General features: G+C 40.3%; 1 protein-coding gene and 1 long non-coding RNA gene across 2 annotated transcripts; one reads left to right on the forward strand and one right to left on the reverse strand.

Annotated features, from left to right (window-relative positions):
* Positions 1–578: 578 nt before the first annotated feature.
* LOC114054606 lies at positions 579–9763 on the reverse strand. Its single transcript, XR_003570505.1, has 3 exons — positions 9726–9763; positions 5548–5672; positions 579–1406 (listed from the first exon to the last, which is right to left on the reverse strand). It is a non-coding gene; the product is annotated as an uncharacterized LOC114054606 (long non-coding RNA).
* Positions 9764–9800: 37 nt separating this feature from the next.
* Positions 9801–26765, forward strand: TSPAN13 (tetraspanin 13). Its single transcript, XM_027877915.1, has 6 exons — positions 9801–9935; positions 21554–21721; positions 22734–22814; positions 23647–23760; positions 24074–24184; positions 25322–26765. The coding sequence occupies exons 1-6, from the start codon at positions 9873–9875 to the stop codon at positions 25394–25396; spliced, it is 612 nt and encodes a 203-aa protein (XP_027733716.1). The 5' UTR covers positions 9801–9872; the 3' UTR covers positions 25397–26765.
* The last annotated feature ends 702 nt before the right edge of the window (positions 26766–27467 follow it).

Here is a 27467-nt window from a genome sequence, read left to right on the forward strand (position 1 = left end):
GAGACTGTATCATTATGTTACTCAACCACCTCTCACCAGCCATGTTTCACTGCTGTCTAGCCTGTAATGAGCAGAAATACATTCTTCTTCAGAGGCAAACAAAAACCAGAAATCACCCAGCTCGGGAAAATAGTATTAAACAGATCTGATAGAGCACTGTGAAAAAAACTCAACAACTGAATAAAAATATCAAGTGTGCTCTGCTCCACAAATGCAGAGGTGCCTACAGTATTTGGTTAGTGCAGGGCACACGCCTTTGACACAGGAATGTCAAATAAAAAACCCCATACAATTCAAATGACAAACTGTCTTAGCAGTTAAGGATTTACCCAGTGTTTGGAGTAAACCCTCTGAGGGATCTTCTGCTTTCTTATACCAGACCTGTGACCTTCCTGTCCTTTGGCTCAAGGATAAAGATGACAATTAAGGCATACATCAAGACACCTGGAAATACTGCAGGTTTTCTTACAGCAGAGACTTAGGGGGCTGAAGCTGTGGTGTCTCAGCCCCATCACAGATATAGCAATGGGAAGCAGGAAAAAGAGACTTAAGTCCACTCCTTTCTTTCTCAAAGCAAATCTTAGCACCAGTAGTCAGAGCTGAGACTAGAAATAGACACTAGCCTGCTGCTGACAAGGAGACGGCCATAAGGTCTGACTTCTCCTGGTCTGCTTCTATCACAGTATCACTTGTATTAGCTGATAGCACTCAGAATATCTTTTATCACCCATTCCAGCAATCCCACTGAACAGGTGCAACGCAGCATCACAACGTACCCACGGGTGTCAGTGCTCCAGATCTATCTGCTCCTCATATGAGATTGCTTGCTCTTCCTAAATTACATAAGGAAATATTTCCAGGGAAAAAGCAGCCTTCGAGAGCACTTTATTCAGAGTACACAATATAAATTTAAGGCCAGATCCTTTAAAAGGTGGGTTCATATGTAACATGGTTTGCTACTGCTGAAGCAGCCTTGTTTTTCATCAGCATCCCAGTTATTGCTTTGTCAGTTGTTGTGTCTCTCTTGGTGGCATCAACAAGACAAGCAGCATCAAGCATACTGCAAGCTGCCATGACTTAGCCTGCTATAGGGAAACTGTGCCATCAAGTTTCAGTACACCTCTAGAAGAAAAGCCACTCCTGTGGAAACAGGCTGGCAGCTTCCAGAGCTGACATCTCTCACTCATACATAGAAGGTGAAAATAAAACACAAGATGGTGTCAAAAACACTTTCCAGCTGATACTAGGAGGTAAACTAATTATTTTAAATGTGAAAATCCATCATCATTTAAAATTTTCAGCAGAATTAAGTTTAGATTTACCTTTAGATTTGATTAGAAGTCAGTGTACATTCTGTAAAGAACAGTCACTGCAAGTATTCTATTTAAGGATTCTTCAGTTATTCACTTTAAAAAAAAAGAAAAAAAAAAAAAAAGAAAAAATGGAACGGTATAAAACCCCCTGTGTCCCTTCTTTAGTCCTGTTTGCTTCTCTTACTTTCTTGCAGAACGGTTCTTTATACCTGTGAAGTACACGATGAAATGGAAACTGTACTAGCACACTGGCAGAACACTCTTCTCTGTGTGTAAACTGTACGGTAACAAAAACTGCATAGAAAAAAAGAACAACCCAAAGCTAATACCTGTCCAAGTCATATAAAACCATTTTCAAGTGATGGCTGTCTTGACCAGCACCAACTAGAAACACAAACCCCATAGTTTCAAAAGGGCAAACCCTAAATTGTTAGGGCAGGTTGGGAAGGCAGACAATAAAAAGAGGCAAATCTTAGGACTCCAAGAAGAAATTTTGGTGGAAGATAAGCCATGCCCCATCAGATTTATCTCTCCTTTAGGGAAATTGTACCAAGTCAATTTAACTGACAGAAAATTCCTGTGTGCTTAAGGGATTAACTACTTATTGCAGATACCAATATCTGCCTGTCAGCTTGTGTAATGTCCCTAATGCAGAAGTTTTGGCACTGGTAGCAAAAAGCACTGACATTAGACTCCATAAGCAGCTGTAGGATAAAATATGAAGCTAAGTTTAAATGTGTAAGCATATATACTGCTTAGTTTACATAAAGTCAGAAGTGCATTCCACACCAAGACAAATGGGCTGATTTTCAAAGTGTTATGTCTGCTGCTGTACTGGAGCTGGATTTATATAGCTCAAAAGCAAAGCAGAAAATTCAAAATAAGCATGAGACTTCAGGGTTTCACTGTCAAACTCTGGATATCACCTGACACTCAAAGTAAAAAACAAGGTTTGTTTCTTTTATTTCCTAGTTACTAGATACCCATTCTGCTGTTCATGCCATCTGCTTGCAAGAAGACTACTGGAAAATAAGGAGCTGTTCTTATAGGATGAACATACTCTTGAGCACTCGCATTGCTTTAAATTTTTATATGAGGGCCTGATACACTTTTAGCGCTATCAAGGGAAAAGACCAGATGATGAAACTGCTTGCCAGCTTGTCCCCAGCTTGCGCACAGACGATGGTGGTGATGCAGCAGAACTGGCTGGCAGGGGCAGGTTGTTCTCCTAACTAAAGAGTCACAGCTTTTTCTTTATGCTCCTCACACACACTCAGAAGTACTGCATTCACAATACTGGCAGCTCGTGGCTGTAGGTCTTCTCTTTGCAAGAAAAGAAGTTAGACTGTTCTAATAAGGCGACATTTTAAAGAAAGATGACTTGCTAAGGGCACATATTTTTATCACTGAACCAACTGCTTCAAAATGTATGTCAAGTGTCTAAATTAGTTATGACACTGGTTTAAGATGTGCTGTTAAGAAAGAAATTAGGTTCTTTAAATTTACCTTCTGAATTTTGTGCCATTTACTATTCATGTTTTTAAGGTTTTGCTTATAGCCAAGCCATCCATTTCTGAAAGATTCTTACTCTCCACAGGACCACAGCAGCTAACTTTACCACAGCTAAGCCACTCTGATGGAGCAGAGAGAGTACACTGACTGCGCATTACATAAGTCACAGAAGGAAACAACGGATACAACAAAGCTGGCGTTCTGCCTTTCTCTTTATCTTGTGAATTTGTTTCACCTGGGGATTGCTGGCTTGAATGAAATGTCTCTATTTTCTCACCAGCAATCTACCTCACATTAGCAGGATGTCAAAGGAAAATACCAGCTCATGATGTCACAAGGGAAAAAAATGACTGTTCTGGCTCCTGGACAAATGACGTAGGAATGACAATGGACCTGTGTTTACTTAACCTATGTAGAAGCAGGCTGGGGGTAGATCTGACTACATTCTTCCACTCTCGGAAAGGAGTTAGAGTGAAGACAGAACCAAACCTCTCAGATGGACATAGCAAAAGAATAAGGCAATGATCACAAGTTGGCAGCAAGGTTAATTCTGATAATGGAATGGTTTTCACAGTGAGATTACTCAAGCACTGGAACAAGTTGTTGTGGCCCTTCATCCTCAGAGATGTTCAAAATTTGACTGAACACCTCTGACAAAACTGCTTTGGCTTTGGATCAGACAACCTCCAGAAGTCCCCTCCAACCTGTGCTCTCCATGGTTCTGTGACAGGCACATCACAACTTGTCACACAGCTCACATGCACAGGAGGAGCAGTGACACAGCCAACAGACAGATCTGGTGATTACCACTTAACAAATCAGCTTACATCAGAGCCTTGGTGCTCAGATTTCCTTTGTAATGCCCAGCTTTTATCCCCACCCTTATGCTTCCACTGTACAAGGTCTTGCTCAAACCATCCTCTACTGTTGTGCTACGTACTTGTAGCAGACTACGTACTTTGGATTTCTGCTTCTTGGGATTTCCTGGAACTCTCCCAGGGAATCACCTGGGAGGGCACTGGGCAGACAGTATCCATTTTCCCTTTAAACCAAAATCAAGGGGTGATGGTTTCCACTTGAATGTGATAAACAGGAAATCTTTGGGATACAAGGGTAATGAGAACCTGCAGCAGACATAACATAAAACAAATAAAACCTGCAATTAATCTGAAAACTATTTACTCTCCCACTGCTTACACCCCACTGTTAATCCACAAGCATTAACACGTCCCGTTGATCACAGTTATTGTCTTAACTTGTATTTGCTACTGAAGTTCACTGGGTTTATTTCAGACCTGAAGAACAGATGTGGCCATGGGTCAGGTGCCAGCATATTGCTCTGATCCACTTCCTGTGAAAATAGAGTATGATGCACACAGTCTTCCAGAGGCTACTCTCCCAGCAGTTATCCACCTCTCCAGAGAGACATGTGAGTCTTATACATAACAGGACAAGTAAATTCGGATTTGTCTGCAGGAAGCACTAGATCACTTCACTTCCTGTATCTAGAATTCTGCCTCTTTCTCTTTCAGACTTCCCTAAAACCAGCCCAATTTCAGAACATTGCCAAATTCTGGTCTTGAACAGAAAGACTGGGCTTTAGGTCAAGCCTTTCACGTATACTACTATTCAAAATATCATTATACTGGTATTTTCAGCCTCTACTTGTTTCTTTAATACATTAGATGCAACAAACTCTCCTTATCCTAATCCTCTGTAAGCTTAGTTAAAAATGGATTATAATGTGCCAAAAAGCGATTCCTACAGTTAAGATCTTCAGAAACAGCTCCTGAACCTATAAAATGAATATCTGTCTCTTTGACAATTTTTAGCAGACTGACCTCTGAAATATGCTTTACTTTTTAAAGTCTGCGTCCTGGGGGAATTTTAGCTCTTTTTTTTTTTTTTTTTCCCCTCACCTGTCTGCAAACATTAGAGGGAAAAACTTCACCAAGCCTATATTTTGTTTGGCAAGTGCTACTCATGAGACAATTCAAAAGACATGGGCATTAACTGAATTAACAACTAGAAATGCTATTGTTATACTCCAATGTTATTTTCAACCACTGCATGGTAGATCTGGTGGAAATCATAAAGAAAAGCTTAAAATGCAAGGCTGGGAGGCTGGGAATCTGGACACTCCATCCAGAGCAACAGTTTTGCACTTGCCTGTAACTGCTTTTGCTTGAATGAGTCTCTCTTCTAGGTAGTTTTCTAATAGTTTAACTTCCCAGGCTTAATCTGGGAGCTTTATGCCATTTGGATTTTGGTCAGAAAGTTTGCCAAAGAATAGATTCATTATCTGTCTCTCCAAGAGCATAGATGAACAAATCATTATTTCCTTTGTAACCACTTGTTAGATTTATTAAACTGAACATGTGCTATGCCTTTGTGCTTTTGGAGGAGCTAATTTTTGACCTAGTTGTGGGCTGCTCTAGCCACGGTACTTAAATGGCCTATTTTCCTGTCCTAATTTCCCTTTCTCAATCTACAATGCTCCAATGCACTAAAAAAAAAAAAAAAAAAAGACTAAATAATTTTGTACATTTTTTGTTCTCTGTAGAGAAGTACCTCCAATCCAAACAACATAGACAAATTTATTCTGTATGCCTGACTTGTCTCTCCATCCCGTCTGGCTCATAATGATCATCATGAAACACCACCACAACACCTTTGTGTCAACCTGTAAGACAGCAAAGATTCACCCAACAGCTACACCTACCCATGTGCTATTCCTCACTGCCTGGTGCCAGAAAGGGCTTCTTTAAGGTGGAGGATGGGATGGCACAAGCGCAATAGCACTGCTGGGAACTAGTTTTGTTCCAGGAAGTAGGGAGGACGTCATGACTGCACAGAAACAACATGGCACAGCCAATTCATTACTAACACGTCAGGAAATAGTTGGGGTATATCCACAGGACATTTGTGCTGAATTTAAAAAAAAAAAAAAATCTCAATTGTTGCTGCAGATAACATTTCAAGTGTATGTTTTATTGACTCCATATGTTTAGTCATAGGTTAGTGACAACTAAGGTGACTCACTGACATGACTCAATAACTGAGGCCGTTCAGGTGACTGAGGTGACTCAGATTTCCCTGTTCAATGACACAAGAAATGACAGGACATTGGAAACTCTACATCCATTGAGGGACATGGTTGATGATAACCAGCATTTTACTTCACAGACTTTGTTGACAGATTCTACAGTTGTCATCAAACTTCAGACATACTTAACCGTCCCAGGGACAGGAACATGATTTAATGGTCAACTACAAAGGTAGGATAAGACCTTCATTTACTCCAAGTTAAGCCAGCTGAAACCCTGTCCTTTTGTGTGTATACACTATTCACCTCAAGCCCACATCTAAATATGTCAACTGTACACAGTAAATACTACTCATGGAAACAACTGGCTTTTCTTAACCCTCTTTTTCCCCTCCCTGATTTTGATGTGCATGAGGGAGTTCATACAAACAACAGGGAAAGAAAAATGACTTTGCAAGACACGGAGTGAAATAAAATACTCAAAGTGCTATCAACAACTCATTGTAAACTTGGGAAAAAATAAAGCTATAAAAATCAATTTCTGCAAACAACGTTTCAATCATAGTATTTCAGACATGCTATAATAGGAGGGAGAAAGAAAGGAGGTCCCAATTTCCTAATTTTAAGACAACGTATATACTTAAGGAGAATTTTGTATATCCTTGAGCCTTTACATTTCAAGCTTGTGCCTCGGAAGGGATACAGACATTATGAGTTCAGACACATAATAAGTAACAGAAACCAGCAGCAATCATGGGGTCACAGGCTACAGAAACTGAAGAGATTTGCCTACAAGCTGAGTTTGCATTCATATTGTTTCAGCAGACGGCCCCATGCAGAAAACCTTCCAAAACCAATGCAGCTGCTGGGAGTTTACAGGGAAAGGAAGAGTAAACTACCCAAACAGCTTCATTTGAAGCTTTTCTGACTAGTAAGAAGTGTGCCAGCATTGAGCCTCAGTAACTCTGTGTTTTCACTCCCCTTTCCCTTTGCAGGAGTGTTTACTTTTTGTACTGTCTTGTAAGTGCACATCAGCAGCATAACAAGTGCCCAGTGTACTCTCCCCCCCGCTGCAGTTTCCCATGAAAGAAAGACTAATTCACACTGTTTGTAGCTCCTCCTGTTGCCAGCAGTGCCATTGAAACACACCAAAGAAGGTCAGGAGAACAAAGACTGTGCAAGGAAGCGGAGAATAAGCATCAGAAAAAAAACTGAGGGAAGAAAAGGAGAAGGCGTGTTCTGCTCTTGGTTATGTCTGGCAGCTCCGTATTCATGTAGCAGATGGGAGTGCAGCATTTATCCCCTACAGAGACAAAGGCTGAGGATCCTCACTTAGACCAGCTATTTAAATAATCTTAAAAAAAAAAAAATCAAATAAACACTATCCATGTTTTCCCTACAAAGGGGGAAAGATTTCCCTCCAGCTCCAGGAGGCCCTTTCCATAACTAACAAACTATAATTAGTCATTTAAAAGAATTAAGCCAATTTAGTTCCAGCTAGAATACAAGCAAAGTGCTAAAGCCTGATGTGGAATGGGAGCACAGATGCACTCCTAACCATTATTAGAAACTACTAGAAATCAGCAAAAGTATTATTCTAAAACCAAATTTCTACCATAACTTGTGAATGAAATTGGAAGAGGGTGGGGGAGGGAGAACTAGACCCCTGCTACATTCAATTGTCATAGCTCTACTTATTTAATTGGAGCCTTTGATTGTTTATACCAGCTGAACTGTGCCCCAGAGTTTATGGTCAGAGGTGGCTAACATGGTTAGATGCCTACCTGAACACGAAACAGTAAACATTTAAGAGGTACTTCCCACCCACAAAGGGCTGTAAGAGCTGGGTCCCTTAATAAGAAACACCAGCATTAATTAAGAAAGTGGAGGTACATCTTTTAATAATTAACTGTGAAAGAGATCTCCTAAGACTAAGGGCAGCGGATGATAATATTGAATAATTCAGCACTATAACCAAAGGAACAGTGGTACAGTAACTTTAGATGTGAGCATTTGCAACAAAATCCAACAAAAACATTTGATATGCTGATGGATTCTTGTGTTCAGGAAAGGGTATACATTCAAGATAGTCTTTCCTATTAAGTAGACATTGAACAATTTCTAAAAAATGTTTTTTTTCAACAAAATTAGAAACAGCTGGTAAAATTGCACTGAACCAAATGACTTTATACTGGGTTTATGCTCTGCCAGACTTGGGCCAAAAGATCAGAAGCGTGGGCCAGTAAAGGCAGTAGTTCCAGTCAGTAGATCTGCATTCCCAACAGGCCAAATAAGCCACAATATCAAGTCAGTTTAACTATCAAGGGGAAAAAAAACACAACAAACCAACAGATTCTTAACTCCTGTCACTTCTAAAAACTGCAGCAGCAGTGTCTGTCAAGTTTAGAAACAAACATACATAAAACTTCAGCAGCTGTTGAGCATTCAGATTTAATTTGTGGTCACAGATATTGGAGAATTTTAATTTGTTAACTGTCTAGCAGCTGAGAGGTAGATATACATCACTAAAAAAAGAGCGTTTGCTATTGCATGAGAAAAAAAAAATGTGTGTTATATTTAATTGCAGAAGTCTGGCAAAACATCAAAGAGCACGGAAAAAAGATGTTTAAAATAAAAAAAAAAGAAAAACAAAAGATCTGAATGACAGACTAGGAGAGACAAAGCTGCTGTTCAACCTCTCTCTGTCTCACTGCTGGCAATGATTATTTGCCTGCTGGGGCTTCCCTTAGCAGATGAAGGCCAGCCAAATTACAGAAAACAAAATGCTTTTGGAATTTCCTCCTTGAACTCTTTTGATGACAAGTTCCTATTAAGAATTGTTGTGAATTCATCAGAAAGTAGATGCAGCTTCCTCTGCTTACTAGGAACTGACCATCCCAACTTCTTCTCTGGCACCAAACCCCGATAAAGTAAAACTACTGTGCAATGTACTCCTACAGACATCTCGAGGGAGAAACACGTCTCTTTGTCTCTTTGTGAATCATAGCGAAAAAGATAAGAAACTATCTTGGGCACTAATCCTGCAACATGTGTCCACGTTGAAATAGCTGGCAGTTATTAGATTTATTGTAGCTATTAAAAGCATCACTCAGCAGAGCCCAGCCCATGGCGACTGTGGAGACAGGATTCTGGAGGGTCCTAGCAAACCAGGGCACCACTCGAGCCTATCAAGAACAGGAATAAGAACTAGGTACCGAATAGCAGGAAATTACTGACAGACGGTTCTGTAAAGTGAAATAATTGTAAGCGAAAACATTTAACCCTCAAACTAAGGAAATCTACAGACGTAAACATGTAATGAGGCCCACTGGAAACATGACTTAGTAAAAAAATGTTTAAGGAAGTATTAGAATTAAGTGTGGACAGTGGTAGTGTTGGGTCGCTGGTTGAACCTCACGATCTGAAAGGTCTCTTCCAACCCTGATGATTCTGTGATTAGCTGGTAAAACTAATCGCACTCCGAACACTTTCACGGCCTGCACAAGTAAATCCCTGGATGTCTCTTGGGATTACACAGGCCATCGACTGTAGGTACGTGCCGCCCTGGGCGAGCCGGCGGGGCAGGAACTGCCCGTGTCCCGCACAGAACCCTCCCCCCGCAGGCAGCGCAGGCACCCAGAGCCGCGGGGCAGGCGGCGCTGCGGGACCGGGGCCGCGGCGGAGCGGAGGAGGCGAGGCCCACGCGTGTGTCGTCACAATAGCGGGGAACGCGGAGCGCTCCCGCCCCCCCGGGCCGCACCGGGCCCGCCCCCCGGGATCGCGGAGCGGGATCGCGGCGCCGCCAGACAGCGGCCGCCGCCGTGACGTCACCGCCCGCATTTGCATACGTTTACCTTTGCGCCCGGCGGCGGCCAATCAGCGGGCGCGGCTCACCTGCTGCGGCCGCACCCGCGCGCTCCGGGGGCGGGGCTGCGGCCTCCTGGCGCTGCCGCGGGGCTGCGAGCACTGAGGGGGGCCGCGGGGCAGTCGCGATAGTCGCGATGGCGTGCGGGGGCTTCGCCTGCTCCAAGAACTGCCTCTGCGCCCTCAACCTGCTCTACACGGTGCGTGCTGGGCCGGGCCGGGGCTCCCTCGCTCCGGCGCCGGGTGGGGAGGGGAGGGTCGCCGCGGTTCTCCCGGCGGGCCGTGGCTGCGGGGCTGGGGGCGTTTCGGGGCGCGGCCGCCGCTCTGTCGCGGCCTTCGTCTCGGACGGTGGGATGAGATGGGGGTGGTGTGTGTGAGGAGGTGACAGCGCTTAGGCCGAGCTTTGTCACCGTGCGGACGTGGCTCCTCGGGATCAAAATCCAGGGCGATCCGGGAGCGCTGCCCGCCCGGGGCGGCGGGGAGGGGCGGCGAGGTCTCATCTGCCGGAGAGAGCGGCTCCGAGGCCCGGTCCCCCCATGCCTTTTTTCTCCGTCTGGAAAGGGCGCTGCAGCAGTCCAGGCGTGAGGCAGGGGAGGGTTTGTTTTGTTATTCCTTAGCCAGGGAGCAGCGCCGAAATAAGTGCAGCTCGGTCAGTGACAAGGCCCCCAGGCCGCCCCCACTGTCCCCTGGGATGGACCTGGGAGCGGCAAAGTCCGGCTGCTTTGGGTGGTGGGAATATACGTGTGTGGGGGGAGGGAAGTCGTATGTTAAACTGAAATAACTGACCTGCTCAGAAGCCCCGGGCAGATGCCTGGTTTTCGATCTGGCCTGTTGGAGGACCTGTTTTCGACAGAGAACGATAAAATCTCCAGTTGTGGTATAGGTGAGGGTTTTTTCTCCCTCATTATCTATTTTTAAATGACACAGAAATAGCAAGAAACAGGAGTAAGTGTAATGGCATCCTCTAACAGCACATCTGGAGAGGTGGTATGTCCTCTAACGTTTCAGGTTAACAACTGTGCTTCGGGATGAGTTTCAGCAGACTGAGACTGGGGCCAGCCAGTGCCTGTGGGCAGTTCTGTCGGTTCTTTTCCAAAAGCACTGCCTGACCTCGGCTGAAGGCAAGAGGGGAGAACAAACAGGTCTAATGCTGTTCATCAGGACAAACAGTTCTCACAGCTGGTGGTTACTGGACCTGAGGGTAATCCTCAGGATGAAGCATGAATGGATGTAGAAGTGCCTGTGCTGAAGCCATAGCTGGTTGTTGTTATATTCTTTGGTGTATGAGGTGACCCCTCCTTTCCTCAGCAAAGAGCAGAACAGAAACCTTTATGTAGGAGAGGCTGCACTTCTGCTTGTTCTCCTCCCTTGTAGGAGCTTGTAGAGTGGAATATGTCCCTGAAAAAGTATGTTTAGGCAGCCCAGCCTACCCCCTGTGAAAGTCAGCTGAAATCCCTGAGATGCCTTCTCTTGCCCATGCTACCCCCAGCCAGAATAAAGGTGAGCAGGTAGGCATGGCAGTGTTTGGTATCCGTAGTTGAAGGTAAGTTCAGGGTATGTAGACTGCCACAACTGCAAGCTAAGTTAGAATCATAGAATAGCCCAGGTTGAAAAGGGACCCCGATCATCATCATCAACTTTTTCTGGGATTTTCCAGTCCCAGAGGCTGGGTTATAGTTGGATTGTCCCATCCCAATTTCACTTTTCGGTAAACAAGAGGTTAATGCGAGACTTCATTTGTTATTATTGTTATTATTCCTTGAGTGACAGAAGAGTGAGAGAAATCTCAATCTTTCTCATAAGTGCACAAATCTCATTGTGCTGTGCTATGGACAGCATGTGTTTTTTTTTGAAAGACTCCATCACTTAATTCCTATATTAACCAGGTGTAAGGAGTCTGTTAGGTCTTCTGGGTATATCTGGTCTCAGCAAGAGCGGGTTGATCTTTAGGACCTCTGTAGTTCTGTCTGTGATACATGTACAGTTCACCTATGACCTTCATCTTGCTCTGATGAGTAGAATTTACTTTGTGGGTGTCACTTGGTGTTCCGTCATTTGGCCTATGCAGAACATATATTTTTGCTGAAGGGAAGGAATGACTTCTTTGAATGATAGTTACTAAAATATCCAATTCTTATTGCTAGTCTTGTTTGTAAATTACAGACGAGTTAAAATTTGAAATTGAGAGTTGCAGAAATAATATTTAAGGTGCTTACTTGGCCTGGTGGAGTTGATCTGGTAAAATGTGTGGGCTTCTCTGTTGCTTGGTTAGATGAAACCTGACAATTCAGGACTTGGGTTACAAGAGCACGCTGAATGATGGGCTTATTTTCCCTCAGCTGGAAAAAAAACATGGAAGGCAATCAGAGCAATAACTTCATCTTTTTAAACAATGTTAATTCACTAAGAAGTGGTGAGAAGGGAGTAGTGGGGGTAAGGAGAGATGGGTAACACTTCTTAAACGTTGTTGTAGCCAGCACTGATGTCTATATGACATGCTTGGAATGAATTAAGCCTCAGAACTGTATATTGGCTGTTACGGCTTATATTTTGCCTTTATTTAAAACACTCCTAGAATAGGATGTTATATTGGAGCTTTTTCTTTTTTCTTTTTTTTTAAAGTGCTGTCTTGTTTTACTTTTTATAGTAGTACATCAATAAAAATATATGTCCTGGCAGTAATAAATCAGTTACTGGTTTAAGGCAAGAAACCAGAAACCCAGTAACCTTATTGCTCACTTAATGTTCTTTTCAGATGTTACTTTGCTGGTGACTTTTGGTTCTTCTCTGGACTAAGTTAATGTCCTTAAGCCCTGATTCTATTTTTAAATTAATTTATATTTTGGCATTATACTGCGTCTTGCTGACTTCAGTATGGTTCCTTATGGGTAGAGAAAGAGTAAAGAAGAATTATTGAGCCTGTTTATTGACTCTGTGCATATAGTGACGTATATTGCTGGAATAAAGCCTTCCGTGGAAGAACTGTCTGCATACAATGACCTTTAAAATAATAGTTTTGGATATCTGACTAATTCTGTCTTTATTTATTCGGTCACATCTACATTTCTCATCAAATGGAAAATCTATACAAATTGCGTAAAATGCCTGTCTGCAAAATTAATCCAGATTCAAGGATGTATTTGCAGCTAAAGACTTCTAATCTTCCAGGTATGAGAACTCTAGATGCTCACTTTAAGCAGACAAGGATTTCTGGACAGTGTTCCTTCCAAGGAAGTCTTCAGTAATTTTGTTTAAGTGTGAACAGTTAATATCCAATTTCAAATCAGATTTTCAGAGAGGAAAGGGAAATTCCAGAGTCCTAACTAGTGGTGAAAGATTGAAGTGGTAGGTGGGCCTTATGATTAAATATTTAAATAAATAAATAAAAAGAAATACTGGCAGTTCATTTGAATGTTGTGTGCTGGTTTTGTCACCCGAGCAACTACTTAATTATTGCTGCAGCACCAAACATGAAACGTTTGTTGTCGGTATGTAAACATCTCATATTTGTTTTGATGATGCAAGCTTTTAGTTTTTCTTACACCTAGAGCAGCCACTTGATTTAAAGTAAAATGTGTGGTACCTTTACCATTAGAATACCATTTTTATTAGCACAAAGCTCATCCCCCAAAAGCATTCACATTTCCTCTTAACACTAGAAAGTAAGTTATCAAAGTAATTTTCTTTTTATATTACTTTGCTCTCTGAAACTCTTTTATTATTTGCCTGTTAAGTGTCCTGGTTTTTGCATCCATTTTCAAAGCATTGTGCTTGAAAGTTTGGTTTTTTTCTTCCCCCGCCATCACTGCATCTTGTTTTCTGGGCACTGTAATTAGTGAAATTGCATTTGTACTTTCTGCCTTCTTTATCAAAATTGCTTTGCTGATATCTTGGGAATATGGAAACATGAGTACAGAAATTCTCAGATTCTCACACAACATGTGCTTGGTTGGCATCGTAGAATTTTTTGGTTTGGAAGGGACCTTAAAAACCATGTAGGTCCAATCCCCCTGCCACAGGCAGGGACCTTCCACTAGACCAGGTTATTTAAAGCTCCATCCAACCTGGTCTTGAAGATTTTAATAGAGTTTTTAATTCATAGGGCTTTTTGTAATGTTTGTCTTACATGCAGAGTTCCTGATGCAGAGGAGTGACTGTGTTGCATCTTCCATGCAAATCTGTCTGCTCCATCTTTTTGCTGCGTAGAGGAAACCTGGTGTTAAGAGACAGGGTGAACATCTGGATTTTCCTAGGGAAAGAGAGTGTGACTTTCTTCCGTATCCTCTGATAATTCCTGACTATGTAGTGGCTACATGGAACCAGGTACAGGCAGCCAGAAATGAGAGAAACACAGTTCTTGCCTTATGTGGCAGTTTCTTTCACAGTGGTAAGTGGATCTGTGATCTCTAAATGCAGTTCTGTTTTGGTCTGTGTAAGTTTGCTTTCAGCTGTAAGAAGTAAATAGGCTGCTGCTTGCCCTGTCTGACGGTCTGCAGTCGGCATTTAGGAGTGCAGCACCAAGAGTTTGCCCCAGCTGTGCTGGTCTAGCTCAGCATCATGACTGGATGCTCAGCAAAGGGGACAGGTTGCCTTGGACCCGTTTCTGTTGCTCTCAGGAACAGTTTGAAGACAGCAGTATAAGCTGTGCTATCTAGCCTTGACATGTAAATAAAACAGTGGTACAGAAGCTGCCAGGTATTTGGCAAGGAAGGTTGATGGGTTTTGTTTTCCTTGGCATTTTGGAAAGGTTTCTGTGCTCACACTTGATAACACAGAAGAGCACAGCAAAAATGCAAATACATATTGGAAAATGTTTTGGCAGTACTTGGGAATCCCTTCAGCTATACTGTGTGTCATCTTATAGCCACAGTGACAGCAGTTTGTGGTGGCATCTCAGAATCGAGGCATATGCTGAGCCTGTAGGCCCGGAAGTGAGTTTCGGTTTCTCGCTTATCTTGCATAGAGTGCAGAGTAGCATTTAGAGCTATGAAGGCAGACTGTCCTTAGGGAAGAAACAGGAGAATGACAGAGCACAGAGGAGGAGGCAATATGGAGCAGGGTATGTTTTGATACTGCTGATCTTTTCAGCCATCTGAGTGGTGCAGATGATAGACACTTTAAAACCAGCGCAGTTATCAAGAAGCCCTTTGAGTGGCCTGTAATAGCCTTGTAGCTTACATCTTTAGTTGTGTTCTTTGTACTGTTGTGTTTGTGTTGAGGTAGATATATGATATATGGAAGAAGGATCTGTGGGATCACCAGAGTTCATGAAAACGTTTTGCAACCTCTTAAAAAACAATGAGCAAATATGAAAGCACAAGTAAACATTTTAGAAGACAGTTGTTCCTGCTACATAGTGAAAAGCTTTCATTTCCAAAGACCAGGGAATATTAAACGGTTAAATTTCACTGACATTTTAGCATGAAAGTAGTTTGTTACATGGCCAATAACATAAATAACTCATTACTAGGCCTCAAACTGAAAGAACAGGCTTTTGTGATAAGAGTCAGGAATGCTGCCTTTCACATAAATTGCTTGTTCACACTTTGTGAACTGGTTGTTCAGTAACTAGACTACTGGTCACTCTTCCTTTAAGTCAGTCATGTAGTAGATTTTGCTTTCTGTTAGAAACCCTGTGGAGGAACCAAAGCTTTCCTTTGCTTGCAATGAAGCTGAAGAAATACTGTAAGGAGATATGGTTGCTTTCAGGTTAAGTAGCTTACAGCTGTGATAGAAACCATTTTAACTTTGTGTTAACTTGCTAAAGATATACCGCCATATAGTGTTGTTTGCCTGTTGTTTTAATGTGATGTTTTTAGATGAATTGCGATGAAACAGAATTGTTTTTTCTCTTCTCTAATTGATTCTCTATGGCTGTGCAGAAATGGTTGGCCGAGTTGAAGGGGAAAGTGGTAGAAACACCTTTCAATATATATGCCTTTTGAGGTTTAAATTTTAAAGCCCCCTTAAAAGTACTGAAATATGAACTTACTTGTACATATGGAGAGGGAGGTTAGGAAGGATATGTTTCATCATCTGTGTAATCTTTCTGGTTTTAGTTCCTGTTCCGTATCCAGGCTAAGAGCTATTCTGTAAATATTTCCATTGTTGGTACCAGTATAGATGCTATCTAATCTCTTTACCTATGAATGGTGTGTCAGTATTTCAGGAAATTTAAATTCTGAAATGCAGTTTTTACCTCCTTGGGCTGAGACTGTAAGAAAGCAGTGGGAACATGAACTTCTGCATATGACTTCCTTCCTAGCCAGCAGTCCAAGCTAGTTGAAATACCAAAAAGTTGACAGTTAGTCAAAACAGCAGATTTTTCTGGTGGCTTTCTGCCGTGGGAAGGAGGAAGTGGTTTTAGCATTTGAATTGTTTCTCAGTGGCATTGTCAGGAGAAATCATTTGTTGATATCTTGGTTTCTTTTTGTAATTTAGACTATAAGCTTGAACAAAAGTATACAAAGGGTATGTGTGAAGGGAAATACATTTTTTTTTGGTGAGTGAGGAGTCATCTAGGAAAGTCATCTTTCCTCACTCCTTTCATCTAGGAGTGAGGAAAGGAGCAGCTATGTGCACAAGTGAACTTGAATTTAAAAGGTATAGCAAATTAGGAGATTTGTTAGATTTGTCGTTATTTTTGAAACATCTCTGAAGTTCAAATGTTTGTATATGTCTGTATTATTAAAAAAAAAAAAAAAAAAAAGGCAAGTCACCTAAAGTGGAGTCTGATCCATTCCTCTGATCTTGAACTTACAGTCCTTAAAATCTTCCTTATAGAGATACCGACATTGGAGTAACATTTTGTCTAATGACAATCTGCTTGATTTTCTTTTTGTTTTGACTCCAAGGAAGAAATACTCTTGTCTCATATGGAAAACTACTGATCTTCACCTAGGATTTGTGCTACCTGTAGGTTTGTTCTGGTAAAGCATTTACTTAATTTCAAACTTTTGAGTTTATATATTGAATGTATTTACCTGTATTTGCATGTGTGCTTTTTAAGTAAGGTTGCTAGGGTTTATATTGATGGAGGAGATAGTGTATAGCAAATGAGGATGTTAAATTTAAAATACTGTCACCCCCCACCACCACAAGCATGTGCTTCCCATGGCTCTGTGCTGCATTTCTGGTTTGTGGATAGTATGTTCTTGCAGCATCAACCTATACACAAATTACTCCAGTTTGAGATTATTATAAATTCTTTTGCTCTTAATACCTGTTGGTTTTCTATGTAAACATAAGTGAATGTGACCTTTTAAATCACTTCTGAGAACAAGACTTGTATTCATGTTTTTGAAGCTGTGTAAGTACTTCTAGAAAATCATTCATTGCTCTTTTATTGAGAGACTTCGTTACGTTGTAAGAAGGTGCTTTGTTGATACAGGGTTTAGGAGCTATGTAGTGAGCTAGAAGGTACAGAACAGTCCTTGGTCAGTGCTAAATCCATCTCTTATCTGCCTGTTAAAACTTTGATTTTTGGTATGGAGAGTGGCAGAGTTTCTATGATGGAAGAGGTGTCTGTGATGTGTGGGAGTGTTGGTTGGAAGGGACTTCTGAGGCTCATCAGTCCAGGCTCCTGCTCCAGAGCAGGTTTATTAATAACACTGTCTTACCAGCTGTGACATAGTCTGTGGAGTCTTGTAAACCTCTAAGAACAGAGGTTATCAGCTTTCTTAGTAAGGCATCCAGCCATCTTGCAGATGTTTCTGATGTCCAGTCTGAACCTCCCAGGCTGTTCCTTGTGATACCCAGAGGAGTTTGCCTCCATGGTTTTTGTAGTGCACCTGCAGCTTCAGTTATTACTTGATTATTTTTAGGCTGCCTCTCTGTCAGGCTGAACAAACCCAGCTCCATCACCTGCTTCTCATCCTCAAGGCTCCAGGCTGTTTCCTGATTCTTAGCAGGCTCTCAAATTCCTTTTCAACCTGGGTGGCTTGAAATGGAACACTATTTGAGCTTCAGCCTCACCAGCATTGAGTTTCCTTTGATTGCACTCCTTGGCTTTCCCTGTTTGCAGTGAGAGCTGACTCTTGGCTCACACTCAGCCTGGCAACCAGTTTGATCTCCAGATCTATCTCAGTAAGGATGTTGTTCAACCGGTTTGATCCCAGGCTCCATTAATGCATCCCAGGAGCAGAATTTTTCACTTCATGAGGTTCCTGTTGGCTTATTCCTTGTGTTTATCAAGGTCCACCCGAGTTGTCAGTCTCTTTTCCTTGTTTAGTATCATCCACAAATTTTCTTAGGATTAATTTTTATCTTATGCTCAGGTTGTTGATGAAGATCCTGTATAATATTAGTCACAGTATCAGCCTTTGTGGTGCTTCTTACCCACTACCAGCTGGATGCTGAGTCATTGAATACTGCCCTTTAAGTTCGGTGGTCCCTGTTGCCACCCAGTCTGACAGGCCATTTCTCCAACCCATGTCTTCCCCACTTAGTAGTGAGACTCCTGTGGGAAACTGGATCAGCCCTAATCACTAAAAACAGGACTGTGATTTCATTTATTTCTGGTAGGTATATCAAGCAAATGTTTGAAGTGTTCGTAACCAAAGCTAGCTTTGTGTTTGTAAATTCTCACAGGTAAAATGGAGTTCACATGTACTTCAGTATTCCAAGATCAGACTGATTACTTCAAGGGACTTCTGGTGCTGTGAAATGTGGTCTCAGTAAAATAAAATGTGACATTTAGAAGCTCCATAGAGAGTCCTTTCTCCTTTATTTAGTGGAAATACCTGACCTTTTTGTATGTGGGTAAAGCTTGTACATTTAGAATGTACATATTTAAAATAGTTAGGGTTCTTTGTTTCAAGTATGTTTTACTATGAAGTCCTAGCAGCTTCACTTCTAGAAATACTGCATTTAAATCCTTTCATGTCAAAACACTGGAATAAGCACTGTTGAATAGTCATTTCTAGTGGCTAAACATAATGCTATGAGCCTTGCATTGTTTTACACACTTGTAAAACCTCTTCTCAGAACAGCTTAAGACATTTCCTGTTTGTAGTTGCGTGGGTTTACTTTAGTTTTTCGCATTATGGTGCTATAAAACTATATCTGGAGTTATTGCTCAGCAATCAGATAGTCCATTCCGAACCTGAAAATAAGAGAATAACCATAATTTCATCTTTCAGTCAACATACGGAGGAGTCAGGAACTTAATATTGAATCTGTTTCTGGAATGGTTTGTAAACCTGCAATCTCCATTTCAGTTTTGAAACACAGAGTCAATTTTCCACAATTTCGGGTGGCAAGGCAATAATGTAGACAGTAATGGTTTTGATACATATCATGGATCTGCCTGACTGGATACAGCATTTTCATATAGTATGTCAACCAGAGACCAGTAGCACAGATCTGTGATCACACTGAATTTCCAGTTGTTTTAAGAAATTGGACAACTTTGTGAAGTGAAAGAAGAAAAAATACAGGCTTGGTGTTATGGAGGTAGCACTTGAAAATGAGACTGGTGGCTCTAAAACTTGAATGTAATCCAAAGGAAAACTAAACTATTTTATGTTATTTTATTTTTTTAAAGCCATTTAACTGATTCCTGAATATCTGGGGTTCAGTACTGTGTTTAAAAAAGAGATGCTTTTTTTTCCACTTGGAAAACAGAGCAGATCTCGATTCTGTATGTGATTGTTCCTACCAGAAAAGCTTTTTGTGCCGGGGGGTCATGGTAATAATTTTTAGTGTCATGTGACTAATTTCATGCACATATCATCAGATTAATATAAGATGAGTAACAGCAGCAAGAAGGAACTGGTACCCTACAGCTCTCGCACTGTGTTCATCCAGTAGGTGTTACAGGCACAGATTTTGTCTCTTCTTTTAATTCCAGTATTTTAAGAATAAAACTAGTTTCATCTAATTTTTTTGGACCTCTTATGAGATGAGCAAAGAACTGAACAAATACATGTTTTGGTATCCTAGAGATAAATTAGTGAGAAGTAAAGATTTACATTCCGCTCAGACAGAAGAGTATTGGTGAAAATTATTAGAAGCAAAGTTTCATCTGCCCTTTGTGACATAAACTGAAATTCGACATTGCCTTTGAGTTTTTTTATAACAGTTTGAAGAGCTGCATAGTGGCAATGCAAGTTCAGTGCTTAGAAGCTGATGCAGAGCATAGGATGTCAGTCAGCATTTTTTGATGGGAAGTTGGTTTAGGGGATTTCTTTTGTTGCTTGCTTGTTTTTGGTGCTTACGTGGAAAAATAAATCTTGACAGTGAAATGAGACAATGGAATAAAGTGGGTGGGCATAGATAGGAACAGGCAAGTCTTGCATAATAACTGTCTGCTTAGCAAGGCTAATTTTTCATGTACTAACATCAGAAAGTTTATAACCTTGTGCAAAATGGATTCAGAAAATGTGTATGTCAGAGCCAAGGTGCTTTGTTTTGGTTTTTTTCTTCATCCTCTGTAATTTTAATTCATGACACTTAGGCCTGTTGTTTTGGTTTTAAATAAACATGATAATTAAGGCTTTTTATTTAAGAGAAACAAAGACAATCGTGAAATAATCCCAAAACTCTGCCGGTATTGAACACTTCCTTTGAATTCTGGTTTGATTTTGTTTTTTTTTTTTTTTGTCTCTTCATGTATTGAGAGAAGTGTAGGTATGACAAATATCCTGCTTTTGTTCTTGCAGATCCTTTAATTTCTTGTGCGGATTACTAGCTTTGGTAACAAGTTTTTCGAGATGTGTTGCTGTGTGAACACACCAAAAAAACTCATCCCCTGGGTTTTGATCTTGATGATCATCTCAACTTTTTTTACTAGCTTTCTTGATGTTATCCTAGATTGCCATGTTTTAAAAGCAGCATTGCATACTTCAGTCTTCTAAAATGTAGTTAAACTGAAAAATATGTGGATGTATTTGGCATTAAAACCAACAAAAAAGCCCATCTGGAGGTTAAGAATACTGAAATGATAAGTTGGAAGTCACCTGTTTTTTTTAATCCCCTCCCCCACCTCTAGGTAAGCAGTAAAATGTCATGAGATATGCCTTGTTTGAATGGAAACCAGTGAACAGGTACAAGTGCTTGCTCTACATCTGTTGCCAAATAAAGCCAAGTAGTTGGACTGGACTAAGCACTTACTGTTCTATTGGGTTTGGGTTTTTTTTTTTTAATAATGATGCAACTTCTGGATATTTTTGGCAAGGTCAGAGTTCCAAAAAGTTAAAGCTTGCATATTGAATTGGTGTCATTTAACAGAGAGTGTAGTGAGTGATGTGTTACACATAGGGCTGTTTCAAACCAGAGAGTATACTGGACATCTGGGTTGGCTCTGTCTGCTGCTTCACTCCTGCTGTACTCATTACAGATTTCTCTTCAGCTTTTCATGTTGGATTTTTGTTTGTTTGTTTGTTTGTTTTTTGTTGGTTTGGTTTGGGGTTTTTGTTTTTGGTTTTGGTTTTTTTTCTATATTTTTTGGCATGGAAACAGGAAAGGCTGGAGCTTCCTGCCCATATAAACAATAAATCCCAGTGAACTCACAGCAACCAATTATGCCTGCCTTCCCTGAATACCATCTTTAAAAGGAAGGAAACAGCTTAAGTATTTTGTGTATTGAAATAGCATTGGCTTAATAGTAGAACTATTTTCATGAAGAAATATGTAGCAGAGACAGGACACCTTTATTATTTTCCTGTATGAAGTTCTTGTTTAGGGTTGTGCTTCTTCTCTTTGCAATGGAAAGAAAAATTGTACCTTTCTACTTACAATTTTAATATAAAGAATTGTATCTGTGTATAGGAGCCTCTTTTAATACACAGACTAACTTTGTGTTTTCTCTTCCCTGCAGCTGGTGAGCCTGCTGCTGATTGGAATTGCAGCATGGGGAATTGGCTTTGGCCTCATCTCTAGTTTCCGAGTTGTTGGAGTGGTAATTGCCGTAGGAGTCTTCCTCTTCTTTATTGCCTTAGTCGGATTGATCGGTGCGGTGAAACATCATCAAGTATTGCTGTTCTTTGTATCCTTCTGATGCATTGCATTGATTGCAGCTTGGCTCAAGCCATGTAAACAACCTGCTTGGTCAGCTGAGACTGATGGGGAACAGGCTTCAGAAACAGCAGAAATTCACAGTCTTACTTTGGTCAAGTACAGTCTAAATTAGACTTCCTTCCTGTTTAACTTTATTTCAGCTTCCTTTTTTTCTCCCTTGTCTGTGCTCTGAAGATAGCATTCACATATTGTAGTTTTTGACAGCTTTTCATGGTGGCTTACTGTGTCACAGGTGCCTGTCTGTGTGCTCAGTCCTACACAGAGCTCAAGTATGTGAACTGTTAATGTTTAACGTTTGCGGTCTATGATAAAGTACTGACCTCCACTTTACAGACAGCTTAATTGTGTGAGGTGTCTGCCTCTGAGCACAGCAGCCAAATTGTGAAGGTGATCCCCAACTTTCAAAGTGTGATCTTGAATATCAAAGTTTATTCTTTTTGTTTTATATTGCTTTCAGATGCAATAGTACAAAAGTGTGTGAGGCTGTGTTCCAAGAGCAACTCTTAACTTTTTTTTTTTTGTTAATCTAGGCTAAAGTTACTTTTTGTAATTAATTACAAGACTATGTAATTGGAAAGAAATGTTCTGAACATGTGATAACAGAAAAATATTTTCATTACTCCTTTATTTAAGTGAAATATTTTGAAATGACAACACAAGTCTCTAAAACTGGAGAAACTGGCTGTAGATTTTCCTCTCAAAGCTCGTCTTATTAACCTCTCTGCTTATGTTTTCATGCTAGGCAAGAAATACCTAACCCAGCAATACCAGCTATGTATAGTAGTAGGCAAAAAGAGATAATATATGGTGATTGAGTTCTGGGAACATTATTTGGGTCATCTTTTCCACATTCAGTCAGAATTTGCTTCTATAGTTTTTTTGTGTCAAAAGACTTACCAGTGAAATACTGAATACCATTAGGTGTATATGTTATAAAAGCAAAATTAATTTGAGAGTATATCTTTAACTACTGTTTCCAGTACATGATTATTCTTCTGCTAGTCTTTATTGTCCAGTTCTCTGTCTCCTGTGCCTGTTTGGCACTAAACAAGGACCAGCAGGTAAGAAAAGTTTATCTATAGCATAATACTATAAACATATATGTACACAGGCACACGTATTTGTATATAGTCTTTCACAAAATGGGGAGAGCGTATTTTAAGAAAATCAGCATTATCCTATTACTTAAAGACCAGACTTTGGTCAGTGCTTGGCTCTGGTACCTAGAAAGAAATACTTTTGGGTCCTAAAAGGACTTTCAGATGTTGGTTTGGGTTTGTAGTTGTTTTTTTTTTTAATTGATTTCATTTTAAGCTTCTTTTCTAGGTTTATGGTCACAGGTATAGCAGCATGGTGTCTTGAATATATCATGTGTTCAGCATTTTAAGATAAGCTGATGAAATCTACAATAATTATGATGAAAAGGTGATAAAGCCACTGAATTCTTCTTGTGTAACTGAAAAGGTTGTAACTGCATTAGGAACAGAGGTGTATGAGAGTAAAACAGTCTTCTTTGTGGTATGAGACTTACTGCATAAGGAGGGGACAAGTGTACAGTGACTGAATAATCAGCTTTTACATGTAAGCACACTTTTTGTTTAAAGCCTGAGCAGTCCCAGTTAGATTCGTTGCATGTCCCATTACTAGTGCTCTTTTTGGGTTTAGGAAAAACAAAGAAAAAAAATTAATTATACCCAAGAATGTGCTGCTGTTAGGTGCTGTTATTTCATTAGCTACACAGGCTGTCTGGACACTCAGGTAATTTTTTGATATATTATCCTGTTAAGCATCAATATCTGAAGGTTTTAATTAGGGCATTATCAACTTGGCCTCGTTGGTTTGCAATGGAGAACAGTTCAACTAATATAATATGTATTTGCTTATGCCTTCTAGAGTGAACTTCTAGAGGTGGGATGGAATAACACCAAGAGTGCAAGAATAGATATTGAGAGAAATCTGAATTGCTGTGGATTTAGAGCTTTTCATCCGAATGAATCCTGCACAGCTGTAAGTTCTTAAAGCGTGAAAAAAGTAACATTTTCATGCTGTGTTCGTTCAAAAACGTACAACTGTTTTCATGGTTACAGACAGCAGCGTTTTAACAAATGTGTACAGTAGTTGTTATAGTGATACTGAGCTCTTCTAGTAACCTACTGGAAAGACAATCACAGAGCACCCTGCAAAGGTTGCTTGCTGGTTTGGAGCCTTTTAAAACCGCTAGTTTGTCCATGGCTAGCAGTCTTTTCTAGAGCAAACTAGATGCTTTCAGTCAATGAAGGATCATCAGAAAATGGAGTGAAGTTCTCTGTATCTGCTACAGGATTGTTTCAGAACTCGCCAGTGTAAACCATGTGCGCCGATAATAGAGGAATATTCTGGAATGGTGCTGAGATTTGTTGGAGGCATAGGACTTTTCTTCAGTTTCACAGAGGTGAGTAGGAGGTTAGAAAATGGAGTGCTTTTCCCCCACTTTTAAGGGTTTGTTTTGTGAAACACTTAATTTTAGGGAATTTATTACAGGAAATTTCAGTAATATCTCAGGAGTCAAATAATTAATTAGGTCAAATTTTTCAAGGCTATCAGCTTGCTTAAGTCTGCCAAAAGGAAGGTTTGTCTTTATTCAGCACTAGATGCTCTTGCAACTCTGTTATTTAGGCAACAAACTGTTCAAATGTGGTGCTGTAAAGTTTTAAGTTTTTCAGAAAGTTAATTATTCTGGCTTCCTATTTTCCAACAGTGATAAAAAGAGTGACGTTGCGCTACCTTGTTCCCTCTTCTTCCCACCTACTCCCCTCTCATGCAGATGCACGGTCTTTGAGGATATTTTTTTTTGTGCCACCTGCAGTGCAAAGATAGAGTTGCAGGATAGTAAATTGAAACAGCAGGTTAAAATAAAAAAGGTCTTTGATTCTTTGCTTTAGTACCATGATGATACATAACGTTTTTTGATTACTATGTAAAAATCCTCAGAGGATGTCTTTTATGACCCCATAGTAGAGCATGTGAAAATACTCCTGCTGCTGCATAGTGCAGTTTTTAGAAGGTTTGTAGATACTAAAGCAACAAGAGAGACACAGCAGCTTACGCAGAATCACTCTGATATCAGCCCTTAATTTCTCTACTAAAAATGTGAAGCTGCTGGGAAGGAGGGATGTGGTTGGGGCAATGTCAAGATTTGAAAATACGTGAGGAAAAATAACTTAAGTGGTAACTGCAAAATGAAACAGTTTGGAGGATTTGTTTATCATTATACTAAAAATAGGTTTGTGAATACTTACCATTTGGGGAAGGAGACGAATAATTTAACTCTAGACATAACTACGGGTAATATCTTGTGTTGCATTGTGGATACAGTGTTGGCTTTTTTTTGTTGTTCTCTCTGTTGCCATGAATGAATTTTTTCCAAGAAGGTGCTTTCTTGTTTCTAATTGAGAAAGCTGGTGTGTGGCTGTACAGTTTTAGCAGCAGTAAAATATCCTAAGTTTGTGTTTAAAACAGATTTTTTAAAACTGATAGAAAATGAGTTGGAGACCCTCTGCTTAATGATATCTTTGGTTTTTATTTTCAGATTCTGGGAGTCTGGCTGACATACAGATACAGGAACCAAAAGGATCCCCGTGCAAATCCTAGTGCATTTCTTTGATAAGCTTATAAAGGACTGAATCTTCTCTCTGCACCCTCTACTTAAAAATACTGATTCTCCATGGTTTGGTATTTCCCCATAATAGGTATTCTACATGTACCCAAAATAAAATTTAATTTCCATAAGAAATGTGTAGTTTTCATATTTAATTTTCACTATTTTTCTTCTAAGAATCTCTATCTTAAAGTAGATGGGTGCATTCAGTAGCTGGGCAGAGTTGAACTGCTGGTTAAATAACTCTGTTGAGACTTTGTTAATTGATACAGTGAACTCTATACAGTGAGTTTTATAGCACTACTGGCTTATCTGGTGTCAAAAAACCCCAGAAGTATTTTCTGCTGTATTCACTGATTACAAAAATTCACGTGAATTCTCATTAAAATGATAAAAATGTACGGTGGCTGGTTGGGTATGATTTGCCTAGGTTTTAGGATGCACTCTAGTAAACTTTTTTGTCTCACATTTTCCTGTTAAGGTAAAAATAGAAGCTAAAGATGTTATTTTCTGTAGTGCACATAAGTGTATGTTAATGACTACTGTAGTCTTCACCCCTCCCCTTCCCTGTTTGTTTTGGCTTTCTGTAGCTTTAGAATTTTGTTGAGAATAAAAATAATTTTAATGGATATTGTCACTACAAGAACAATGAATGAAGAAAACCAGGAGAATGTAATCTGCAGCTGATTAACTTGAAACTTTTTTTTCTTTGACAAGTGAATGAAGTCTGGTATTTGCACAATCAATGTTGGAATCAATGTCTGTCATCTCTGATGTAAGAAACTTGATGTCTGGAAAGTTGTTGTACAGTTACTTTTTTTTAGATGGTGTAAAATTATTGTTGTAATAACTCAGCAGTGTATATTTCTCTGTCATCCAGATAACAGTCTTGATTTCATGAGAGATTGAATGATGTGTAAAAAAAGAAAGAACAAACAAAAAAAATGGTTTCCAGTAGTTTGTTTTCTAATAACAAAGAAAAGAATTCAAGTTAGAACAGTGTGTTATCCATGTAGTAAGTATGGCCTGATGTGAAGGAAAGCATGATCCCTCTTCCTGCCTGTACCCGAAATGTTGCATCAACTGGAAACAGCAGCCATCTAAGCACCCGAGGTGCATAATGTTCCATTTGTTTCCAGTCACACTGAACTACAGAGGTGCACTCCACCTTCATTTAGTTGCTGCTTCTGGTGTGGTAGGCAGCTGCTGTAGCCTGATAGACGGCTCTGCAGGAAGAAAACGGGAAGAGTATTAAGGCCCTCTGCCAAGGAATACAGCACCTGAGCGAGGTGGTAAGGAAGTCAGTGAGGGCAGTCACAAATAGGTTCTTACAGTCTCTCTTTAGAGGGAGATGCCTTCTTATCCATCAGAGGAGGCAAAATGAAATCGAAATACATGCCCAACAGAGCACTTTCAGACTTCCCCAGGCCGAGTGCTCCTGAAGAAGGAATTACCTCTGAGGTTTTGAAGGGCAAGAGTGCAACCTGAATACAGAGGGATGTCAGGAACTTGCTAGAACTGCTTCTCTTCAAGTGTAGCTGGTTCAACATCAACAGCGCCACCTCCTGGTGCTGCTCTGAGTTCCTGCAATGCCTGTCCAGCTGTTACCTGGCTTGAGCACATACTTGCTCATTCAGGGTAAGAGCTCTTGAGCTGAAAGACCTTAAGAGCCTTCAGACTTACTAAAGTGTAGCATAAATGTATGCAGTGCTCTTTTTCCTCCCCAGTTACTGTCCTTTTTAAACAACCAGCTGTTGTCAGTATGTGTCAAGAGGACAGTGATGATCTTGTGGCTGTGTTTAGGAACAGTTCATTTTCCTGGTCGAGACAGGCTGTGTATTTTGTACATTGCGGTAAAAAATTCAAGGAAGAGTCATAGGGAGAAGGTTAATGGAGATTAAAATAATACCATATTGCTGCTTCAGTTTTCACTTTTTTCCTGATTATTTGGTTAGTGCTTAGTTTTGGGTGGGTCTGGTATCATAAATATGGTAGGTGATATTGGAATGCAAATGTGCTCAATGCAAAAATACTGAAAATGCTACCACTTCAGAAGTTCTCGTGTCTCATAACAATG

Source organism: Empidonax traillii, unplaced genomic scaffold, assembly GCF_003031625.1.
Source record: "Empidonax traillii isolate 1590-97213 ecotype Southwest subspecies unplaced genomic scaffold, ASM303162v1 scaffold35:size4298261, whole genome shotgun sequence".
Lineage (NCBI taxonomy): Eukaryota > Metazoa > Chordata > Aves > Passeriformes > Tyrannidae > Empidonax > Empidonax traillii.